Source organism: Cherax quadricarinatus, chromosome 26 (genome assembly GCF_038502225.1).
Source record: "Cherax quadricarinatus isolate ZL_2023a chromosome 26, ASM3850222v1, whole genome shotgun sequence".
Taxonomy (NCBI): Eukaryota; Metazoa; Arthropoda; class Malacostraca; order Decapoda; family Parastacidae; genus Cherax; species Cherax quadricarinatus.
The window spans coordinates 1,807,862-1,831,421 of record NC_091317.1 but is presented as its reverse complement, the minus strand read 5'-3'; the positions used below and the strand labels follow the sequence as shown (position 1 = coordinate 1,831,421).

Genomic DNA, 23,560 nt, shown 5'->3' with positions numbered 1-23,560 from the left:
CCGTGGGTCCAGACTGTTTAACAACTTGCCTGTAGTAGTTTCCGAGGGCCAGTGCCCCCGCAGTCCTGTCTCATACCAGGCCTTCTGGTTACTGGCCTAATTGATCAGGCAGTTGGTGCCCGCATCCCAGCGTAATGCACCATAGCACAGCGTAAGGCGGCGCAGCCTGGCTGATCAGGAACTGACTTCAATTTAAGGTTCCATCTTGAAGGCGACTAGGAATTTAATTTCCATTATACACGGTAACCGTGGTCCCTTAACACCTATTGAACTGCATGCTTACCGTACCCCTTGTACCGTCAACACTGGGAACAGGTGTAAGTCTTCAAGAAGAAAAGTACCTGTCAAGTGCCGAATCAACCAGGCTGATGGATATTGGGGGGGGGGGGGAGCAACTTTCCGCCAGCAGCAGAAGACCTGTTGACTAGGCAAGCGCCAGAAAATTGTGGCCTAGGGCCGGGCTGTCATAGTGGGAAATCTGAATCCGTCAAAGGAATATAAAAATAAAGGTTTCGAATTTTCGTCAGTGCTGGGGATGGGAGAGGAGACATGGATTGTATACGAGCATGACTGGTGCGTGCGTGCGTGTGTGTGTGTGTGTGTGTGTGTGTACTCGCCTAATTGTGGTTGCAGGGGTCGAGACTCGGCTCCTGGCCCTGCCTCTTCACCGAGTGCTACTAGGTCCTCTCCCTGCTCCATGAGCTTTATCATACCTCATCTTAAAGCTGTGTGGTTCCTGCCTCCACTACCTCACTTGCTAGGCTATTCCACTTCCTGACTACTCTGACTGAAGAAATACTTCCAAACATCCCTTTGACTCGTCTGGGTTTTCAACTTCCAATTGTGACCCCTTGTCTGTCGTCGTCCCCCCCCCCCTGGAACATTGTCTGTCCACCTTGTCTATTCCACGCAGTATTTTGTATGTTCTCTCTCCTAGCCCTCCTGTCCTCCAGTGTCGTCAGGCCGATTTCCCTTAACCTTTCTTCATAGGACATTCCCCTCATCTCTGGAACTAACCTTGTCGCAAACCTTTGCACTTTCTCTAATTTCTTGACGTGCTTGATAAAGTGTGGGTTCCAAACAGGTGCTTCATACTCCAGTATGGGCTTGACGTACACGGTGTACAGTGTCTTGAACGATTCCTTACTTAGGTATCGGAATGCTGTTCTCAGGTTTGCCAGGTACCCATATGCTGCAGCAGTTATCTGGTTGTATGCTTCCGGAGACGTGCTCGGTGTTATTCTCACCCCAAGATCTTTGTCCTTGAGCGAGGTTTGCAGTCTTTGGCCACCAGGCCTATACTCCGTCTGGTCTTCTGTGCCCTTCACTCATCTTCATGACTTTGCATTTGGCTAGGCTAAATTCGAGAAGCCAGTTGCTGGACCAGGTGTCCAGTCTGTCCAGGTCTATGAAGTCCTGCCTGATCCTCATCTGATTTAATTCTCATTAACTTCACATCTGTGAACAGGGACACTTCTGAGTCTAACCCTTCCATCATGTCATTCACATATACCAAAAGTAGCACTGGTCCTAGGACTGACCCCCGTGGGACCCCGCTCGTCACAGGTGCCCACTGTGATACCTTATCGCGTACCATGACTTGTTGCCTCCCTGTCAGGTATTCTCTGATCCATTGCAGTGTCCTTCCTGTTATATGCACCTGATCCTCTAGCTTCTGCACTAATCTCTTGAAATGTCAAAGGCCTTACAGTCTAAGAAGATGCAATCAACCTACCCCTCTCTCGTGTCTTACTTCTGTTACTTTATCATAAAACTCCAGAAGGTTTATGACACAGGATTTGCCTTCCATAAATCCGTGCTGGTTGTCTTTTATAATCTTGTTCCGTTCCAGGTGCTCCACCGCTCTCCTGATAATCTTCTCTCCATGACTTTGCATACTATACACGTCACTGACACTGGTCTATAGTTTAGTGCCTCTTTTGTCTCCTTTTTTTTTTTTTTTAAGAAATGGGAACATTTGCAGTGTTCCATGCCTCGGGTAGTTGCCAAGTTTCAAGGGATGTGTTGATTGTGGTTAGTGGCACACAGCATATCCGCTCCCTCTCTAAGGACCCGTGTGTGTGTATATATTATATATAATTTATATTGTATGTTAGTTTTATCTTACCCTGTTTTAAAAGTTTTGCCTCTTGGCATTCTGATGGTAACCAGGTATTGATGAAACCTGTACAGTAGTTTTATCTGTGAGCTTTCTTTGTGCATTTTATTTTTTTATTTTTTTGTTGGGTCTTTTATTACCTTACAAAGAAATTCAGCCATAAAGTAGTACTCCATTAGTTTTCTGGCGCACACGCATTGGCAATTTCAAATTGATCTAAGCAAACCAAAATTGGTTATTTTTTGAGTTAGGTTGACTAACCTTATTTTGTAATGAACGTAAATGCGCATAACCCCATAGAAGCGAAAGAGTAAAGCCTGACATTGCTAAATTCGTTGGAAACCACACGCACTTTTAGGTTTGTGTAAAGGTGTGGTGGCTGTGCGGGGAGGTGCCTCTGTGGGGAGGTGCCTTTTGCGGGCCACCCCATGAGTCATCCTGACAGCCCCACCACATAGACGAGGTACGATAATGTACAGCTCAGTCTTTCATTACAAGCTCCTCTACATAGGATCTGCTCTTTTAATTGTATTCCTGAAGGTAGCTCGGTATATTTTCATAACCCTAGAATTAGTTTTTTAAATGTTAATATTTATGGCAATGAAGGTAAAAAGCATATTTTACTATTAATTTTTATGCACAGGAAAGGTAAGAATGCATATGGAAAATTGAGTGGGTGGTAGCATTCAGTGTTCGTGACTACTGTCTACCTGGCGACACAAGTGCCACAAATTGCTCGCGGCTCCTCAATGTCTGCAGGAGTGCAATAGAAGCTGTACTTTTTAATCTGTGTCATAAGTCATTTAAGTCCTTCCTGCCCATCAACTGATAAACAGAGTGGTTATCGAAGACTAGTATTATCACTTCAAAATTTGTGCCGTCACTGGAAGATTGACTAACGTATACCTAGTAATTCCCGAGGTATTAGTTTTACAACGTGTTTGGGAGAAATGTGTTGCTATTACTGAATATGTTTAACAAAACTGCTCCCAAATAATACTTTGACCACCGTATATATTCCCCTGGATTTCGTGTAATTATTTTTCTTCGCTAAATATCCAACAATTACCCTAAATTACTAAATAATTGTTATTGCAGCATATTTAACTAAATAGTAAGGTGGGTACTATAGCAAAGTAAGAAGTGCAGGATTAGAAGTGCTGTTGGTATTGGGGGTGTAGACAGCCAGTCTTGTTCCAGTCTCTTTAACAGGTTAACCTTGGCAGTGTGAGGGGCGGGTTGGCCCGGCTCTCAAGAAACAGGCAGTTGTCCTGGAGGACAGGCAGAGTAGCGTGTGTGTGTATGTGTAAAACTCCATTTCGACTTGGCTAGCACTATGCTTAATACAAAGCTTGAGTGATCGGTTCCATGGTGGATGAAAAGATATCGGTACAGATTTCACCTTTAAGTTCTAGTGTTGCTGATTTTCTCAGGCTTGTTTATAGAGGAAATGGTTGGCACTGGGCGAAGTTTTTAGTGGGATAGTAAACTGACAGTAGTTTAATCTAGGTAGTGTAGAAGTTTGATTAGTAGCTGTGAGTAGACTGTAGAGGCCGTGGAGCAGTTCCAGACAGCACACACTGGCGGCAGCGTCTGGTATTGATTGTACTGGCACCATACGCGCGCAAGGCAGGTCTTCCACAGGTTTACAGAGCAAATATGATTGCTTGTTTGAATACCAATTAATCTATAGAATAGCGTTTTTCTCTACTCTAGACTAATTTGTACCTACATAATTCTTCGACAGGGCAGGAAACGAGGAGCTTGTGCTGTGATTCATTAAGACTAGATAATCAAATTTACATCAGCTGTTTGGTTAAATATGACTTCAAGACAAAACTATAAAATGGTTACTTGAACAGTTTCAAAGTAAAATATATTTATAAATTGTCCAAATGTCTGCCTGTGTGTTGTGTATTACCACTGGAGTTACTCTTAAGGTATTCCTTGAGGGTTCGGTTTCCTTTTTTTTTTTTTTTTTTTTTTTTAAAGGCATGTTACCTTGTTCACTTCCTTCGCGTGGGGCTTCTGCTAGGACAGCTTCATTCACCAAGGTCAACACTGGAAGTGTAAATTCGTAACATTGCAAAGCCAGCAAATTAAAATTGAAATTAGAATTCTCCAGTCATAGGAGCGCACAATTGATCAGTTTCCTTTCACAAACGTGCACTATTCTGGAAATCTTAGTGAAAGGGCTGAGAGAGATCAGTTAGTGTAAACGAGTAGGGATGTTTAGCTCGTATTTGGAGTATGGTATGCTTAACTTTGTTCATGCGCCAGTGGATGAACAGTAGTTTCACTTAGGAAGATAAACATTATTAGGTATGGCGTGCCCTTGTCTTAAATGTTTGACAAAGGTATGAAATTAAGGACGGTACTAGTTGCCACTAGAAATAGAGACTTAAATTTAAAAATGGGAACGGTCAGTTTCAACTCGTGAATGACTAAAGTTAAATAAACGTACTTAATTTTTAATGTAATATAACAAGTTATCTACCTGGAGGGTATTCCGGGGATCAACGCCCCCGCGGCCCGATACATGACCAGGCCTCCCGGTGGATCGGGGTCTGATCAACTAGGCTGTTACTGCTGGTCGCATGTAGTAAAACGTACAAACCACAGCCCGGATGAACCGGCACTGATTTTAGGTATCTGTCCAGCTCCATCTTGAAGGCAGCCAGGGGTCTATTGGTAATTTTCCTTATGGCTGGTGGGAGACTGTTGAACAATTTTGGGCCCCGGGCACTTAGTGTTTTCTGTGTGCTAGTGGCGCCCCTACTTTTCATTGGGGGGTATGTTGCCCCCGCCTGCAAAGTCTCTTTCGTAGGGAGTGATTTCTATGTGCAGATTAGGAACCAGTCCCTCGAGGATTTTGTAGGTGTAGATTTTGATGCATCTCTCGCCTGCGCTCTAGTGAGTAAAAGTAAAGTGCTTCCAAGCGCTCCCAGTAGTTAAGGTGTGTGCAGTAAAAGTTCTCTGCACATTCTTTATCTGTGATTTCACCTGCCTTGAATGGATGGCTTCATAAAATGCGAGGTTAAGAACAGCTGTTGCAGAGAAGTTAGATGGAAAAAAAAGCAGAGTCATTTGTTGGCTTCATTTCTGATTTATATTATTTTTGGAGGACTGCTTAGTGTGGTGGGGTAACTTTCTAATCAGATATTTAGTTTCAAATTGGGAAATAGTTTCTAAACTTGAATTAGTATGGATAATTGTCATTCTATGAATGTTTTAGTTAGAGATTTCAACAGGAGAGGTCAACACCTCTGCTGCCAAGTCTCAGACCAGGCTGTTGATGCTACCTGCGTGCAGTTCAGTGTGTGCACCACAGTCCGGCTTTTCGGGAACATTAACTTATCCAGTTCATTTTAGGGGTATGTTGGCAGTTCCCCTTACGTTTGGTGTTGAAGTCTTAGTCCCTTCGTGGCACTCTTAACATTTCATTAGGAGTATTTTGCAGCCTGCCGAACCTCTTGCTCTTGGAGTGGTTTCTGTGCGTAGATTTGGGACTAGTCCCTCTATTTTCTAGGTATAGATTACGCTCTCTTGCCTACGGTCCAAGGAGGTAAAGTTAGAGGGATAATTACAGCGCTTGGGGTGGGGGGGGGAAGGTAGGGAATCGGGTTTGATCCAGGGAAGGGGAGGTCGGATCAAATGGCTTGAATCAAAAGCCCTTCCAGAATGGGCGCCCTAAGATCAGGAGGCATTAGATATGGTCTTTCAGGCATGTAACAGGATTTCGGTAACCCCGCAAATTGATAAAGGAATGTTTGTCTATGCTACCATGAAAACCTATTTAATATTTAAAATAGGCTCTAGGGCTAAATGCTTCCGTTGCCCCTCTTAGACCAGTCGAAATATAAATTAATTTTCGCCAACGTGCCTCTGGTTAAATATAAATTGGTATTTCAATGATTGATATACTGTAAAATTGGCAGATCTGTCCAGATTAAGATTTGTTTGTAATAATGGCTGGAGAAATTAATTTCCCATAAACAAAACACTAGCTGGCATTTGATGTACTCTTGCCCTTCCACACAATACCCAACTAACTTTTGGCTACTGATTTCCACAAATTCCTGACTGGTATTAGCCGTTGTACTGCGTTATGAGGAACACGGTAAACACTAGCTAAATGACGTGTTCCGCACAGGCTTGTACAACCCGTACAATTGCGTTAGGGTTTGTGCAAGTTTGTAAGTCTTTCAGGAAGTTGGGTAGACGCGGCATCACTGTGACCATAGTGTTCTCAGTTCGAGGGGCCCATCATGTATATAGGAAAAATTGACAGCAGGAACCTCTTCTGTTAAGGAAACTGATTCTTTATTGGGGGGGGGGGGAGGGTGTAGCAGATACTTAATAACGTTGCCTTAATATGTTTGAAGTAGTTTGGACTCCTGTGAGAAGGGTGGGCACAATCAGAGGGAAAGGTTGTAGTGTTGTCCCTCAGTGGAAAGGAGGGATTTGGTTCATGGGACTTTCCAGTGGTGTGAGGGTGGAAGGGTTACGGTCGTGGGTTTCCCTAAATAGGTTCTTGGAGGGAAAAGTTTTTTCTGCTTGGTTCCGGGTGCTGCCGCTGGTGGGTAGGATAGGGAATGCCGTGTTCGACTGTTCACTACCAGCGTGATTTCTAAACGGGCAATGCCCCAGAGCACTAGTGGAGGAAAATAGCCGTCTGTTTCTGAGAACGAGCTAGAACTTAAATATTTTTGTTTTAAATGGCATGATATAAAAGGGTTGATGGTTAAAACTTATTTTAGTACTTTTAGGACCATATCCCACATTCTGAACATAACCTACTTAATTATGATGGATGTTGTCCCAGGTGTCTTTAAAGTATCTGTTGGCTTGGTTCTTGGTCAGCCACGCCTTAAATGTGTATGTAGATGTAAAGGATGTTTGAAATAAAATCATTGTTCAGGAAACTGGCAGCAAATATTTAAAGGTCAAGGTTACGCTGTATTCCGCATATCTATCTACTCTTTACTTCGTTAATAAAAAGTAGATGGTGCCGAGTTCGGACATTCATCCTTCGTGTAAGGAATTCAATAATACCAAGAGAAACCTTTTCCATCAAAGACAGTAAAAGGGGCCTAGACATTAGTCCTAAGAAAGAGGTACTAGACTCCTGTAAATTTACTGCATTTGACGGCAGTTTTATTTAAATGTATAATTGGTGAACTTATTACGGAGGCGTCGGAAGAAAACCATAACTCATATGTGGCATACATGGATTTTGCAAAGGAGTTTGACATGCGATCATAAGGCGACTTCACAATATGAGGGCTATACGCATAACGGGAAAGTAGGCATGTGTATTTTAAGCTGCCAGAACACGGTAGTAAACGGCAAAATCCATCATTATCCAGGTAAAAACTTCAGTACCCCAAGGCATGGTTCATGTGCCGCTGTTTCTTATCCTCAGGCAGACATACATACACACACCACAGTTTTTGCATCCTGTGCTGATACCAAAATAGGCATGAAAATCACCCTGCACAAGACACTTTAAACATAGGGGAAAAAACAGTTAAACAAGCTGCTTAGATAGGGAAAGAATGAACTCAAAAGGGACACTGTATAAAAGACCCAAGAGGATCATCAAATAAAACGAAAGAAATTCTTTAACAGTCTGGGAGTAATGTCGGCTAACCTTTCTTTCAAAGAACACAATAAGGCAAATGTCACGACAGGCAGGAAAATGACGGTGGGTAATGAGAACTTTCAAAACAAGGGAAATGGTGCCAAACAAACTATATCATTTCGTGAATCAAAGTAGTGTATATAAGCTGGTAGAATTCCCGACAGTATGTAAAGTAAAAGGAGACGTGCAACTAATGTGACATTTTGTGGCAACGTTTCGCTCTCCAGGAGCTTGACAAAGCTGGAGAGCGAAACGTTAACATAATAAAATGTCACATTAGTTGCACTTGTGTCCTTTTACTTTACAATCGAAGTAGTGCCAATGTAATGTTAGTATTGCTCAGAGCTGCAATACAGGGATCATTTACGACCTGCATAACCAGTGAAGCATTTAAGTTACTGGGAACGCCTCGGTCCTAAATATGTACTAGCTGAAGTGGAGGAGGCTGCATTTGTACGTGGAAAGTACTTGAGGGCTCAGTCCCATAACGTACAAGAGTAATAGAGGAAGTGAAAAATACACATTGCAGAACATACGCGCTTTGGTCTCAGGATAACATACCAGCTGTCGTAGTCCCAGACATCTTATAACCTAGATGATGATAAAATGCTAGGACAAATATTGGAGGCTTTAGAAAGTGGATAATTATTTCCCAACAGCCTAGTTGATTTGACCAGACAAATTCTGACCCATGCCTGGCTCAGAGTAGAATCGCAAAACTCTTCAAAGGTAGATGTTTAGATTCTAGTTTTTAGTTTTACGGTAATTACTACCAGTGATTCAATGTAATCTTAGTTTTGCAGATTCTCGCCAGTTTATACAACTTATCTGCAAGTGTGCTATCACTGATATTTGAACTGACACTATGCTTCACTAATAAATAAAATATAAAATTTACCCTACTGCCCTCATAATCCAGTAGTAGTAGGTTGTTCACAATTACACTACGATAGTGTAACCCTGATTTGGCGTTGCTGGTAAAATTTTGCGAATGTCAGTCAGCCTTGTTCAATACAGAACTGATTTCAAGTGAGCTATCAGTTACATAAAAAAAAGGAAACTTTAAATCAGGTAAGCCCTGCGAAAAATTAAATTTGCAAATTGAAAATTACTCCTTTTTCTATGAAGTTGGTTTTGCTATAGTTTGACAAGTTACTGGTCACTTGCGGTTGTGAAATTCAGTTAGACCTTGATGCTGTATTTATCCTGGTTTAAAAATTTTGGCTTTTGTACACGTCTCGTTTGAAGATAAAATACTAGCCTAATAAAAAAATCCTTTTAATATTTTATTCCTAAAAGCGATGAATACTTGACCGGTTATAGTTCTTCGTAAATTTTCTAAATCAATCGGCGGCGGCGGCAACAACAGCAGCAGCAGCAGCAGCAGCAGCAGCAGCAGCAGTGGTTGAGCCATCGTGGTGGCAGCGACAACGCGCAGGTCCGAAAACCACACCCAGGAAGGAGCAGAGCAGCAGCCGCTAGACGACAGTGGCAGAGCATTCAGTGTCTCCCCGGCCCCTGCTCCACTATCACCCACTGAACCACCACTGCCATCAACTCCACGCCACACCACACTGCCTTAGGCTACCGCTCTTACGTCTTTGTGGTGAGGCAACGCGAGAAAAGTACCTATGTAAAAAGTCTCATTCGTGGTTAACTTTACCTAGTGCTCAGATTGTGGCGGTAAACTGTCTGTGCTTTCATAGCATTCTCACAAGCATTTTTTTTGACCCTGCACCAAGCTGCCTCCACAGCGCCCTCTGTCTCACGCCCACCACAGTGCTTTGGTCCTTGTACCTGCTGGACTGTCAGATGAATTCCACATGTTAATATAATTTTATAGTCTGAACGTTAGACTTTGATTATAAGTACATCCTCAGCACATGCCATTCGTGCTTGTACCGTAATGCCAGTGTTTACCATAAGACACGAGCTCTGTTGGATTTGCCCCGGTAGCTGCGTTGGTCAGAAGAGCAGAGCAGGACGGCGTGCTGGGCTTTGGTGGAGAGTATCATAAATGACATTCAGGTATTTAGTGCAGGCAGTGTACCGCCACAGCGCGCTGATTAATACCCCAGACAAACTCTTAGCCATCTCAACAATAAGATTTAACTTCGTAATTCTTCAGTAACTTTCACATTTTAAACAAGCTCATCAAAAGAACCCTTGAAGGCCACAGTATTGATATGGTAGTCTGTTTTGTGTGGGGAATATTTTAGCGCAATTTCAGGGCCTAAATCTTGTCAGGTAAATTTAGCCGGTTATGAGGATATGTATTGTCTTCTGTAACCGGCACTGACGAGATTTTGATCCTGCAGCAACTGTACTTGGTGGCCTACGGAGACTTACATGGTGTAGAGCGGTGGTAAAAGCCTTGTAGCAATACCACTGCCCCGGGGACCTTCCCAGGTCGACCCGACCGACCCTCCCATCCCTTCCATACTTCTGAAGGTCAACCCACAACGCAAAGATGCTCATCGGGCTTGTCAGGGATTCCTTCCTTCGCTGCTTCTGTCAGACCTGCTCAGTCAACTCTGCACTTCCAGGTTAGCTATCAAAATATTATATTGCGGTTTAAGTGAAAAATATTTTGAAATTTGAACATAATGGTTTGCCACTGCAAATATATTGAAAAGTCTCTAGTGTCGTAACTTTCAGATGTTGAAATTGCCTGTGACAGTTTATTTGAAAATGTCGTCTATACAATAATTAGTATGGAAGTGCCTGTTCGGTTCCTACCACATTCAGAATGAGTTGCCGAAAGTCTCGTTTTCTGTTTAGTTTCCGTTTTCTAAGAGCCGCGCCCACTACTGGTTTGAATGTAAATAAGGGTGAAAGCAACGTGTTCCCGTAATGCAGCATCGCACATACTAGCGATCGATCGTGGAGCCACACGTGTCAAAGATGTTATTCTCGAGGGACCGCAGTGTCTTAATCGACCTTCCTGTGCTTGACGGAGATTACTGCAGTATATAGCACATTTTGTTGTGATTATAAAACACTGACTCTTAAATAAGAGATGAAGTGACTTTTGGCAGTGTCAGGAATGAGATTCAAAAATGTTTTAATAGACTGTTTTGGGTGGCTAGGAAGGAGATTATCTGGGAAGGGTAGATTTCTAGACGGTCAAGAATTTTTTACTTACCACAAACTGACAGGTGAAAGGATATAAGTTACCAAATACGTATGTGATTTTTTAAAGATTCGATAAAGTTCAAGGGAAAAACTTTTAGGTAGGGGTTTTCGACATTTTTGTCCTGAGTGTAGTTGTAAGTGTTTCGTACTAATTATGGCAAGTTTCAAATGGATTGCTAACATGTAGAAGGGAAGCTGAATATTTTCAAAGTATCTGATGCTTGTAACCACTCATTTTTACCGGCAGGAAGTTTACAAATCTGTTATGCACACCTTTATTCATAATGTATAATTGGATATATTAAGTTGTGTAGTAGCTGCATGCGTATTCGTCTGCTGACCATCCTGATCCAATGCCTTTATCATATTCATGAAACCATAGTTGTATTTGATTTTTCCATACCCCAGAGTTACTGGTAGCAGGTTGATGCATATACTCTGGGAGGCACCATTATGTTGTCATAAGTGCAAAAAATGGTCAATGTTTTGCAGTGGCACGATTGCTGATCGTTCCTTATGACAAATGCAGCTAAATATTACTTAGCTTTGCATTCAGTGTATACGTTATTTTCCGGTTTTAAAGTTACTCTTAATATTTATTTTCTTATTTAGGTGATCATTACTAGAAGCATAGATATAATAATCTATAGAACAGAATATAAAAAAAAATACTTATCCATGCTGCCCGTTCGCATTTCCAGTTAACACTTCTTACATAGTCCAATTTTGCATTCTACAGGTGTTTCATATTTGCCATTTATTTCATTCATGTTCTAATTCCCCGTTCTTTCGCTCTCTTGGTGGCTATAATCATTACTTTATTATATTTTGTTTAACCACTGCACATTTTTCCCTAATCCCACCCCTTAAAAGTTTGAGAAGAGTTCGGGGTGTTGGCTCTTCTCTCGTCTTGTTTCCGCTCTTTGGCTGGTCTGTTGCCGCACAGATGAAACCACCCGTTAAAATGACGGATGGTTTAGACCCTTCAAACCTAAAAATTGGGTGGAAAAGTTTGGGAGAAACTAGCTTATTTTGGTACGATTTTGTTTAACCAACACAAGCTTATTTTTCTAGGCTGAAGAAAAGAAATTTTGCTTTGATAGGTAGTTACCCGTTATTTATTACGGACTTTCGTAACCTGGAGGCCAAGTACTTAATTCTGATAAAAACTGTGGTTTGCCGATACTCTGGTAAATATCAAACTTTATTACTTAAATCATTTTTTTCACTCCCACTGAGGCAGGGTGACATAAAAAGAAACACTTTCACCATCATTCACACTTTGCAGAGGTTCCAAGATATGACTGTTCAGGTGTCACTAAACAGTCAGTATCTCACCCCCCTCCCCCTCCTTTAAAGTGCAGGCATTGAACTACTACTACCCCCGACTCGTCCGGCTAACAGGTTTCCCTGAATCCCTTTACAAAATATTACCGTTCAAACTGTCAGGTCCCAAAAACATTCGTCTCCATTCACTCCTATCTAACACGCTCACACATGCCTGTTGTATGTTCAGGCCCCTTGATGTGTAGTAAGGGGGAAATAGCCTTGCGAGAGAGCTTTTTTTTTTTCTCTCTCCAGATTTTGCAGCACGGTACACAAATGCCAAACTGTTACTTGTTTATACATAAAACTTGGTTGTAAACTTTTGGTAAATTAACTTTGCCATGTTTTGTTTGGCTTAAAAATCCCAAGAAATGCTAAACTAAATTTAGAGCATTGTAAAACATTGACCACGAATTAAATAACGCCCCATTCTCCCGGCCCCCTCCGATAAGTCCGTAGGAGTCACACAGCGCCTGTGTATTATAGTTCTTTCCAAGGAAGGCAGGGCATGTCAAATTCCTTGAATCTAAGAGCCCCTCGCCCGCTTTTGAGGATCCTCCCTCCCCTGGGGGCGACGGCAACACGTGCAAGGGTTGTGGTTCGCATTAAGTGCAGGTAGCCTCCACAGGCTGGATGTATTATTTTACTGGTCAAATGCATTACTGATCATGTAGTCTTAAGCTAACTGGGGTCATCCTGGTGGCATTACCGTAGGCCGGACAAGTCTTTACATCGGTGACGGAATGAATAGTGCTTGCGCATCTTTACCTTTTACAAGTTGAGTGAAGGTTGTTGTGGGCATGATAGAGAATTAGTTAAGTAAATTGGCTGTATTACTCCTAATCAACCTTAAGAGATGTTTAAAATAGTTTTGCACTTTGACTAAACTTGTAAATTCATTAAAGACTACCTATTTAGCAGAAGGAAAGTTTGGAATTCTAATGATATTAAAACTTGTGGAATCAATTGGTTTACAAATTAAAGTAATTTAGACTTTAATTCATGAAAGGGTTAAACAAAGGCAAAGCAAGTGCGTGGATATTCAATTTAAAAACTACCATTCTTAGCTATGCTGAAAATTGGGTAAAATTTTAATAAAACCTGTATTAGGGTCTCGGGGACCGCGGGAGGGTATCTGGGGGGGGGGGTGAGTTCCGGTGATACACGGGAATCGATAGTCAGCCGTATGGTCCTCGGAGGGGTGTGGTGTAGACTTAAAGGGTCATGGTCGTTCAGTAATACATTTAGCTGTCTTAAGCGTTGTATACCATTATTGGTTAACTGGCAGGTTTTGCCGGGCTGTTTGACTGGTCTAGTATATATATGGGAAATAATTTCTCAATTTTTACAGTAATTTTTATTTGGCACAAAAAAAACTTAGTGCAAAATTATCTAGCGGGTTGGATTACAAATTGGAGTGGGTGATTGTTGACTGAAGTAATAAATTGGGAGATAGATTTGGGTAAATTTTGTCTTGTGTGGCAAGACACGATACAGCAAGGATATTTTCGTACTATGGAACACCTGCACTTGGGTCAGTAACACTTGAAATCTTGCTACCAGCAGATATCAGAAATACTGCCGGAGTAGGTGTGGAAAGTATTAAAAGAAAATTATCACTAACTTAGCTTTGTGCCAGAGCAGCCTGTATGTGGGCTAGCTGACTCGCAACAACTAGGTTCTCGAGGCAATGAACAGGGAGTCGGCCAGACTCGAAGCCGGACTGCGAGCGTAGGAAAATTCTAAAACAGGTTACAGGTTAATGGGTGGGGAAGGTTGTCTTGACGTCAGTCTTGATCCAAGTATTGGAGCTTTCCCCTTTCGTGTAATTACTCTCCATTCCACAGGCATTGTATAGTACCTAGGGGTTTAGCGATTCCTCGTGAATATAATCTGCAGTTACTTTCTACACGTATTATTGACAAGCAAAGTGAGGACAGGGCATATCCCGTCGAGCTACTATGTCTGGAGGGAATGGAACCACCAGTTTCCTTCCGAAATCCTTTGACTTAAAAAAATGAATGCACAACTACAAAAACCCAGTTATTCTTTTGTATCTGGTACTTTAAATTTAAGCATGGTAAAATCCCCTGATGCTGGGTCACCATATGGTTTATGCTTGGGGCAGGGATTCCTTAAGGATGTATGCCACTTCCAGAAGGATTCTTGCCTAAGAACCCAGCATCACTTCGTAAAAGTGGTAAAACTGATTTACCTTTCGTCAAAACTTTGACCCTTTCGGCCAATGATGCTGAATTGTGAATATGGATTGTGGAATGCGAAAAATGGGCTCAACAGTTTTTAAGACTGAATTAGTCATAAAGTTGATAATGTGCCCTGAATAAAAAATAGCTATTTGTAAAATAACTTAGGAGATGCATTTTCGCCTTGGTTTTCTGCTGTTTGACATCTGGTCTCGCTTTTTACATGCCTCCTCGCTCTGAATGAAATACTTGGCGCATGGCAATCAGTAGCAACCCGACCTCCGAGCGACAACTACATTCAGTTTGCAGCACTCCTAAATTAGGTTAGGTTGTTCTATATTTATAAAGTAATAAATTATAACTTACCACAACGGGGGAAAAAAAATAAGGAAAGTAGATGAGTTTGCAGCTTGAGCAGAAAACTGGCACCCACTGCTCGCAGCTTCAGCAAATTAGTCTTATTTCAACTGTTCAATTCACTTTCAACAGTAGCCCATTTGACTGTTTTTACAACAGTACAATGATGTCTAAGAGGACGTACTGGTTATTTAGGTGGACGTGACCAGGCAACTAGGTTTCCACTGGATAGTGTGGGAGTTGGGGGGGGGGGGGAAGTGAGTAGTATCAACGGAGTCACACCCAGAGGCTGTTAACGTTGTTTTAAATCTTCGTTGCTGCAGTTTTCCGTTAAATTGAAGCTTCATCTAGTTTGATGATGCTGTACATTTCAATGAAGCCTGGCGGAAGTGTTCAAGTCCTACTGTTCTTTAAGAAATTACTTGCTTCCACCTTTCCAGTTTCTTCAAGGGAGTCTTCTTCTTGTACCTTTGTATCGAATCATTAACTCATTCCACAGGCGCTTCTCCATGGAAATATATTCTCGCCTACCTTCGCCTTTTCTATTTTTTTAAATTTGGTACGAATTTCGACTAAGGTTTAATCGTTAGTGCTTTGCAGAAGTTAACTTGCAAAGTTATTGTAGTTTAGTTTGCATTGTATTAAATTTTAAAAGTGTTACACTGTATATTAACTTGCTTGTTTTATGTTCGGTTTCTTAATTTGAACACTATTTAGTCCAGCAGCAAAATAACACGGCCACAAAATGTATGAATAAAACTTATAAATGTGTCTTTATAATTGCAGGTATTTTTCACCCAGAGACTGGCACTCACCTTAGATAAGAAATTTTCAACTAATTTGTCTAAAATTCCACGTGGAAAGAAAACTGTTATGAAAATGGAAGACATGGGAAGTTACTTATTTTAAATACAGGAAAACTGAGAAAAAGCAGACAAGATGTATACAAGTGAAATACAAAGCTTGTACATCCCTGGATCGAAACCTACAGCAGCAACACAGACCATTACTGGAGAGAATTGGAATTAATATTAACCAAGCACCATATTAAAAGACGGAATAGTAAAATATGGAAAATCCACATCCAAACTTCCCGCGTGGTAAATCTCCTTTCCTTATTAAAGCTAAAAAAAAAGTCATAGTAAGCGTCTGTGTGGCAGTCATTTGCTGTACAACTCTGAAATCGGGTAGATAGCTGCCTTGAAAATCCTAGTGCAAATGACCTTAACAGTTTCAACCTTCCAAATGTAAAGAAATAACAGACGACAGCATTGTTTCAAAATATTACATGGAACACTAGCCCAACAGGTATCGGGTAAACTATTGACCGGAAAAAGTTTGCATTTCGCTAAAGGGTAGCAAAACCTGCTGTAAATTAAAGTACGCTTCATTTGAGAATGTCACAAATAAAATCACTTGGTCCCAAAGATGAGGTACTTGTACCTCCTCCCATGGGAGACTTAAGTCTCGAGACACTCCCCAGATAGGGAGCCAAGGCCGGGTCACCACTACTTGGAGAAGACCCGGGCCGGGAGAATACCGGCGAATAAAAAAAATAATAAAAAAAAAAATCTAAGTTCTCCGATCACAATGATATGCAGAATTAAATTCGTCAACGTGAAAGGGACATTCAGTAAATGTAACTCCGAAAATCGGAGAATGGGATGGCACAATTTTCAAAGGGTTCGAAAGTTATGGTAGCTTTGAAGTTTTCCATTTTACACTTTGTACTGATTGTTTAAAAGTATTTCTTTCGGAAAAAAAATAACGGCTAAACGTGATAGGGGTGCCATTGCGGGTTCATTTTTTTTTTTTGTCGCCTTGTTATTGATCTGAACAATGTGGTGCCAGAGGGGCTGGACTTTACGGCGCCCGCTCTCACCTAAACCTCAACACCACGCCTTCTCATCTATTTGTCGCTTCAGTGTTACATGCTCAGAGCGTGTCGGATAGTAAGTGGTGCCATCTGGGAACGTTGGGCATTTCCATAAACTGGTTAACGATAACTGCTCTTTTGTTTAGGTTTTTTTTTTCTTATTTAGCACTCCACATAGTGTACATGGTTGGTTTAGCCAATAACTTCGTAAGTTTTTTTTTTCACATGCGTATAGCAGTATGGAAAGATAACTTGCCTATATATCACATTGGTACAGTTTTCTTGTCCATAACTTTTCCATCCACAAGTGGTAGTAATTATGCTTTTTTTTTTCCTCAGAATATTGAAAGTGCCTTGAGTTTACACTTGCTTTGTGCTTGTTAATGCATTTAGCCTATGTTTTAGCCATAAAGGATTGAGCTATACCGGATAGTTTAGTTTAACTTAATAAATGGTGATCATGTACTAAAACTTAAAAATCCAACCTTGGTGCTTTCTCGGTTCAACCAGCAGGATGCTGCTACTGGCTCACATGTCAATCACAGCCTGGTTAGTCCTCGCTATAGTGTTAATTTAACAGAAATCTGTGGCAGTGTTTGGGATACAAATTATGGATGAGCTTAGTATTTTGGTGCCACGTCTTTTTTAATAGTATCACCTAAATGGACTGCGTTTTGAAGAAAAATTCAGTCTACTTAGTTGGTAGACATACCATTATGTAGTCAGTGTGGGAAGCTGAGGATTCTCTTTTCGCTGGCAGGATTGCCGGTCTTTATTTTAAGGATGCAAGACAGCAGGTAAATCATAATTTTTATACTCCTGTGTGTTCCATAGTTATTCCTTTAATATTTAATTTTCAGATTAGAATGCCAGGTCACTTGGCCGCGAGGGTTCGTTTCCCTGAATCAGTCGCACGTTAAAATTCCTTGACCTAGGTTGGAAATTTCACTTGATAGATCGATACTTATTCTTAGGTCCCCCCCCCCCCCCCCCCCCCCTTTTTTTTTTTTCTCTCGCGTCACCGTTTCCTCCTGTCTGAATGAGTCAGTAGGGTGCATAGTTGAGGTGGCAACCTGGTGCCTGAGAGACCGGCAGCGGCTTCGCTGACTCACGTGCCACTCCCACCTCCCGTGAGTGCTCTCCGTTGCAGTCCGTCGCCCTCGCAGTCATAAGCTTGTATGATATACAAATACATAAGCGAGAACCGCTTATTTCCACTGCCAGGTGCTACTTTCCAGTTTGAAACGTATTGGCGGTTTACTACGTAAATTTTCAGATGCGGTTAAAGTATCTGAAAATTATTATTCTGGAAAATGATTTGCTAGTAGAGAGCTGTATTGGACAGGTTGCCTGTCTTAACCAAAATTTAGTTCCGTACTGTAAAAGTAATTTGGAATGCCTCTGCCGTCATCTGTTTTGAGCATTACCTGGGGGAGTGGTAGAATTGGGTTAAGCGGTGAGGCTGACAACTAATGATTCTTCGACTTTCCTAAGATTGGTTGATAACTGTAAATTGTAACTTTAGAGTAACCTTCTTTAGAGAGTTGCACTCAGTTCCGCCAGCTACGGGGTTGGCTCTCTTAACTGGAATGTTTATTGCAGGAGAGCAACAGATAATTTGTTACGGTCCACTTCGTCGCCTCTTGGCGGATGCGACCCTGAGCCACGGAGAGTTGGACGCGGATGGGATGCATGCATCACTGCATGCATGGATGTAACTCCCGGTATTCCACCAGGTGGTCCATTTGATAAGTCTCCTTTGGATGTTGCCGAACGTCAACATTGGAGTTGGTGGGAACAGCCGTAATCTCTTCCTAATCACCCTGAGTAAAACTTGGCTGGAATTTTCCCTAGTTACTATTTAAGCCAAAGTGACGCCATAGGAGGGATGGGGGCGATACCAAAGTTTTTGCTGATACTGATATCGTTTTAAATCTATACTGATACCATCAAAATAGCCTATACAGATACTTTGGCAGATCCCTTCATCATGTAAGGAACAGAGATAGGGGGGGAAGTATTTAGGTAAAACTGTCCACAAACCAATGGTTTAACTTGGCAAATTGTAGACTAAAAAGAATTAATATAAACAGTTAGGTCATTCAGTCGTGTTGGCTTAGCCATTTCACCTTCTGGTCAGCACTGCATTTCACTTGTATTCTTAGATTGCGCCACAGGTAGGATCTCACCCCCCCCCCTCTTCCCCTCTTGTAAGTAGGTCATGCCAAACGGTTCAGCAATAGTCTTTAGATATCCTCTTACCAAGATTCCGTAATGTTGCTGTATCATGAAAGTATTTATCATTAAGGATATACAATCATGAACAGGATAAATGTGTAGCACTTTATTTCCGAAAATTTCCTTAGCCCCGCTGTGGTGGCTGCGTTGGACTGCGTGCGGCCAGCACAAACAGCGTTATTTATCAGGTCATCATCCAGGAAGCTAGTGTGGGGCTGTCCTCAGGGGTAGATATTCTGAGAAGTTTGTAGGTGAAGCCATGTAAACAATAAATTAACTTCAGTGGCCAAAAAGAGGTCTGATTGAGAAGGATAGTTAATTTTAAGCCAGCCCGTAATGCTATGCATAGTATAAGTGGCTTTGGCATGCTGCTCTTATCTGTATTTTTTTGTACCTCTGTATGTGTGCTCAAATTGTAAATAAATAAATAAATAAATAGTAGTGTACCAGTGGTTAGTAGGAAAAACTAGTCTAATGTGGTTGGTGCTGTCCGTAGACTTTTCGATAATCTTTATATATAATACCGACAAGTTGAGACGCATGTGCAACAATAGGACTCTATTGATGAAACGTTTTTCCTGCGCTGTAGTATCGGGAGGCGATTCATCTCTATATTCCACCGATGAAGCCTGCAACGCAGGCGAAACTTTTCGTCAATAGAGATTACAGTTCGATAAATTTAGTTTTAGTTCAGGTATGCCAAACGCTTTACACATTTAAAGAAAAAAGTTTGACAATGATTGTTATGCCTTATCCCAGTATTTATTTGAAGTACTATTGATAGCCTAAAGATGTTTATTTTAGTATGGTTCCAATTTTTCCATTTTGCACTCGACTAGAACAAAAAAAAAAAAAATCGAAAGCCCATATGGCACGAATGGTAAATTTGTGTATGTTTAGGAACTCAAAACGGCTGAAGGCCTAGCGCCTGATATTGACCTCTACCAACTTAGCCGGTTGGAGAGTTTGCATAACACTTGCGTTATAACATTACATTCGCAAATTCTGCTGCATATTAGTGTTTCACGTGTGCACCGCTTCCACCTGCGGTCATTGCTATCTTTTCAGGTTCTAGTCACTGTTTACATAATTGTACAAGCAGTTGAGAGTTGCAAATACAGGTTTCTCTTGGTAAAGCCTTTGTTGCTCTCAACTGTATTTTGTTCAATTTTCTTTGCATTGTAAACATTACGTGGCCTATACAATGCTTAAAATTGAGTATGTGTTTTTCAAAATAACTAGGTATTTTAAAATTTAAAATATTACAATACTTCTCTAGGATTATTAAAACTCGAATTTTCTTTCCAATCTAAGTTCTATAAATACTGAAGCTGCTTTTCTGTACTGTCTAATCAGAAGAATTTCTTAGTTTTGCATTTACCCATTCGTTAGTTTGTCTCCACACTTTCATTGTAATTTTTTCCCCTCATCTTCGTTGGCTTTTTTAGATGGGTAGCTCATTGTCCGGCCGTAGTCCTGTCCCGATAAGAGAAATGGACCAGCCGTCAGTTGTCGAAATCGATTAGACAGTGAGGCGCCTTCCTTGGAGTATATACACTTGAAAATTAGACATGTGCAACATCTAGGTATCTTTCATATTGACGTTTCCCCATCCAGTGGCAAAACGTCTATATTAGATACCCAGATGTTGCACGTCTAATTTTCATCTTGTCGGTATTGTATACCATTCATGTACGGTATACACTTGGCTTCCGCAGTATTTGCTAATATTTTGTTTATATCCACGTAAGTACATTACTTACTAATGAACATGCAGAACTGTTAGTGGCCGGAAGCTCAGCATGAATTTAAAGCAAGAGTTTAAGGACTGATAGTAGAGTATCATTACTGCAATATTAGGATCCAAAGTAATAATGATTAAAAGACAATTTGGTAATCTGGAGGTAGTTGGTAAAGCATACAAGATTGAGTTATTAGCTTAATCTTTTATTTTAGTGTTTATTGCTCTTTGACTAAGGCTGTTATCGTATCTTGTAGCTGTTAGGTACTAGATAAATTTTTAATGTATGTTTTGCTACAGTTGAATATTTCTGTAAATTAACGTGGCAAAGGACTGTTGCGTGAGTGAAAGCGTGCTTGTCCAGCTGTTGCACACACGCACCCTGCTCAGCACGCGCGCACTGCCAGGGTGTCAGAGGTGACCGACATCGTGCTATACTAAACTATTGGCGGTTGCTGCAGCAGTACCTCATTTTCAGTGGTTTGCTTACTATTGCCCTGGCTGTACCTTTGATGGATTTCGAGAATTGCTCTTTTGCAGGCTTGGCTGGTGCTTGAATGGTCAACCAAACTGTTGCCGCAGGTGACCCGCTGGCTCGTATCACAGCTTTGTCATGTATATATTGCCATATTTATTCATTACGTTAATGTTACACGGTTTAAATATTTTGAAAGTGAATTTAGTGATAACCACACAATTTCATATGAAAGATGAAAAAAGTTTGCTTAGAAATGGTAGATTAAAAGAACCGGTTTGTGTAGGCTTCTGTTTGCTGATGTTTTCACGGTCCCATGGACATACCATATGCCTTGTTTTAGGCATAGCAGCTGAGTAACCACCGAATATTGTGGGAACCACATGCTTACGGATTCCTACCCTTGACACTTTCAGAGATCACCAATAGCAGCGTCTCTCACATAAATGGACGGAGTGCCTCCAACACTTCCTGCAAGGAATAAATACCACTCAAGACTTGACGCTTCATAATTTGTATAAATGAGACTTGTGGAATGCAACTGGCAGACGAGTACATAGACTACTATTTTTTTTCCTCTGAAGATGTGTGAAATTTTGGGAAAGTAGCTTATAATTTTAACGGATCTTTGGTGTTAAAATATTTTTTGCTAACTTTTCGTTACTTGGAGGGGTGATGGGTTAGTAATTTTAACCTACAAAGTACTTAATGGCTTATTATTCCCAGCACGGTAAATTTTAGAATATTTTTCTGTCGGAAATAATTAGTTAAGGGCGAAACAGCATACTTGGGGTTACCCATTAGATTACTAGCTGGCAACGTGATTATGTATAGCATCACTGTTTTTGAAAAATGAGCATGCATTAACGCTTGAATATGTTGGCCGAGTGCTTCGCTTTAGTATTACCAAGAAACTTATCTGTGCAAATGTTGGCAAGTCTAGTGGCTAACGTCTGGTATTGGTCTGAAATTGTTAATGCAGTAGCAACCATTACATATATTGCATTTGTGACTGTCAGTGGATGTAGATGTGTAGAAATGGTTTGCTCCTGCTGTATCGTCCAGGACGTCCACCCAATGAATAAACATTAATTGGCTATTCATTAGCAGTATGAATGTGTACAATAAGTGACCAGAAATCCACTAGTCAAAAACAGATGTTCGTTAAGACATTTTTATTTTCTCTTAACTGTCACGTCCAGAGGTATCCTAACATAATGCTAATTGTTAAAATGGAGGATTGACTAAACAATTTCCTAATTTAGCTAGGCTGTTTTATCGAGATAAGTGGCTTGAGTGCCTAACACGACATAACGTCTTTTCCGCCTGAACCGGAGATCAGTTTCCATTGATTTGCATACAGTTCTTCCCAAATTAGATTAATTAGATAGCTTAAAATTGTATAAATTATATGCTGGTTAATTTTTAGATATCATTCAGTAAAATGTTATCAGTGGTAGCAAACAGCTGAAAATTCATACTAGCAACGCATTGATAATGTTTGCAACTGTTAAAAATCACTGAATAGCCCGTATTCTGTTTGGTCACTTACCAGATAGTATTCTTTAGCTTTACTGAGAAGGGCTTTAAAGTATTATTCAAATACTCAGCCTGATTCTCGTTAGTTTATGTACGTCCAGTGTTCCAGGTTTGCATGGGATCAAAGCTAAAAAAAAAAAATTAGTCTCGACTTACCTAGCAGTATCCTTGACTAATGCAATGGCTGGTTATTCGTTTACATGTCCCCCCACCAGTCTCGCCTACCAGTGCCTCTGACTCTTCCTCGCTGTAGTTCAGTTAATGATTGGCAGTATTTAATTCTGCTTAGCTGTCGCCAGTAACAGCAGGTGCATTATGTATGGTGACTTAGTCAGTGGTTGTGTAGTGATTTCGTTGACTGACGTGAAGAGCCGTACACATGGTCATAGCATGGCGTGCTCAGTATCACCCACGCTCGAGACAGGTATTGATCTGGCGGGCTATGCACAGGGCGCGGTCTGCACTAGCTACCGCCACCGCCTGTGTTGTCTTGGCCATGTTGTGGCTGACTACCAGCTTCATCCAATATTGTCAAATGTATTCTATACAGCTAAAGCTCCTAAATAGGGATGGATCTTGTAATCATTGTTTAGGCGATTGACGATTCCATCTACAAAAGGTGAATAGCTCGCTCGTCCTCGTGGGTTGTATACCACGCCCTCTTGGCTCCCGTGAGTGTATAGGTGGGATGTAAAGGCAGTGTTGGAGAGGCAGATACTTGTAACAGTCCAGCCATGCTTAATGCGTAATGCAGGGCACTCCATTAAATAGGTGAATGTGGTACCCCAGGGTACCACATGTACCTTTGATATACCTTTAGTGTTTCACTACTCTTGGAGCCCGACCATGGACCGGGCTCGTCTGGTGCTTGTCTAGTCAACCAAGCTGTTGCTGCTGGAGGCCCGC

The 23,560-nt window shown here is 41.2% G+C and overlaps 1 protein-coding gene across 5 annotated transcripts in view; it reads left to right on the top strand.

Annotated features, from left to right (window-relative positions):
- stai (stathmin) overlaps window positions 1-23,560 on the top strand; it is a 115,648-nt gene that overhangs the window by 73,342 nt on the left and 18,746 nt on the right. Inside the window, exons 1-2 of one of the 5 annotated variants that reach the window (XM_053780545.2) lie at window positions 9,211-9,369; window positions 10,082-10,309. The exons of the other annotated variants lie outside the window; for them this stretch is intronic. Coding sequence (XP_053636520.1) covers window positions 10,234-10,309 — 76 coding nt within the window. The 5' untranslated portion in view covers window positions 9,211-9,369; window positions 10,082-10,233. Of the gene's footprint in view, window positions 1-9,210; window positions 9,370-10,081; window positions 10,310-23,560 lie in introns of those variants that run through there. 5 annotated transcript variants of the gene reach the window in all.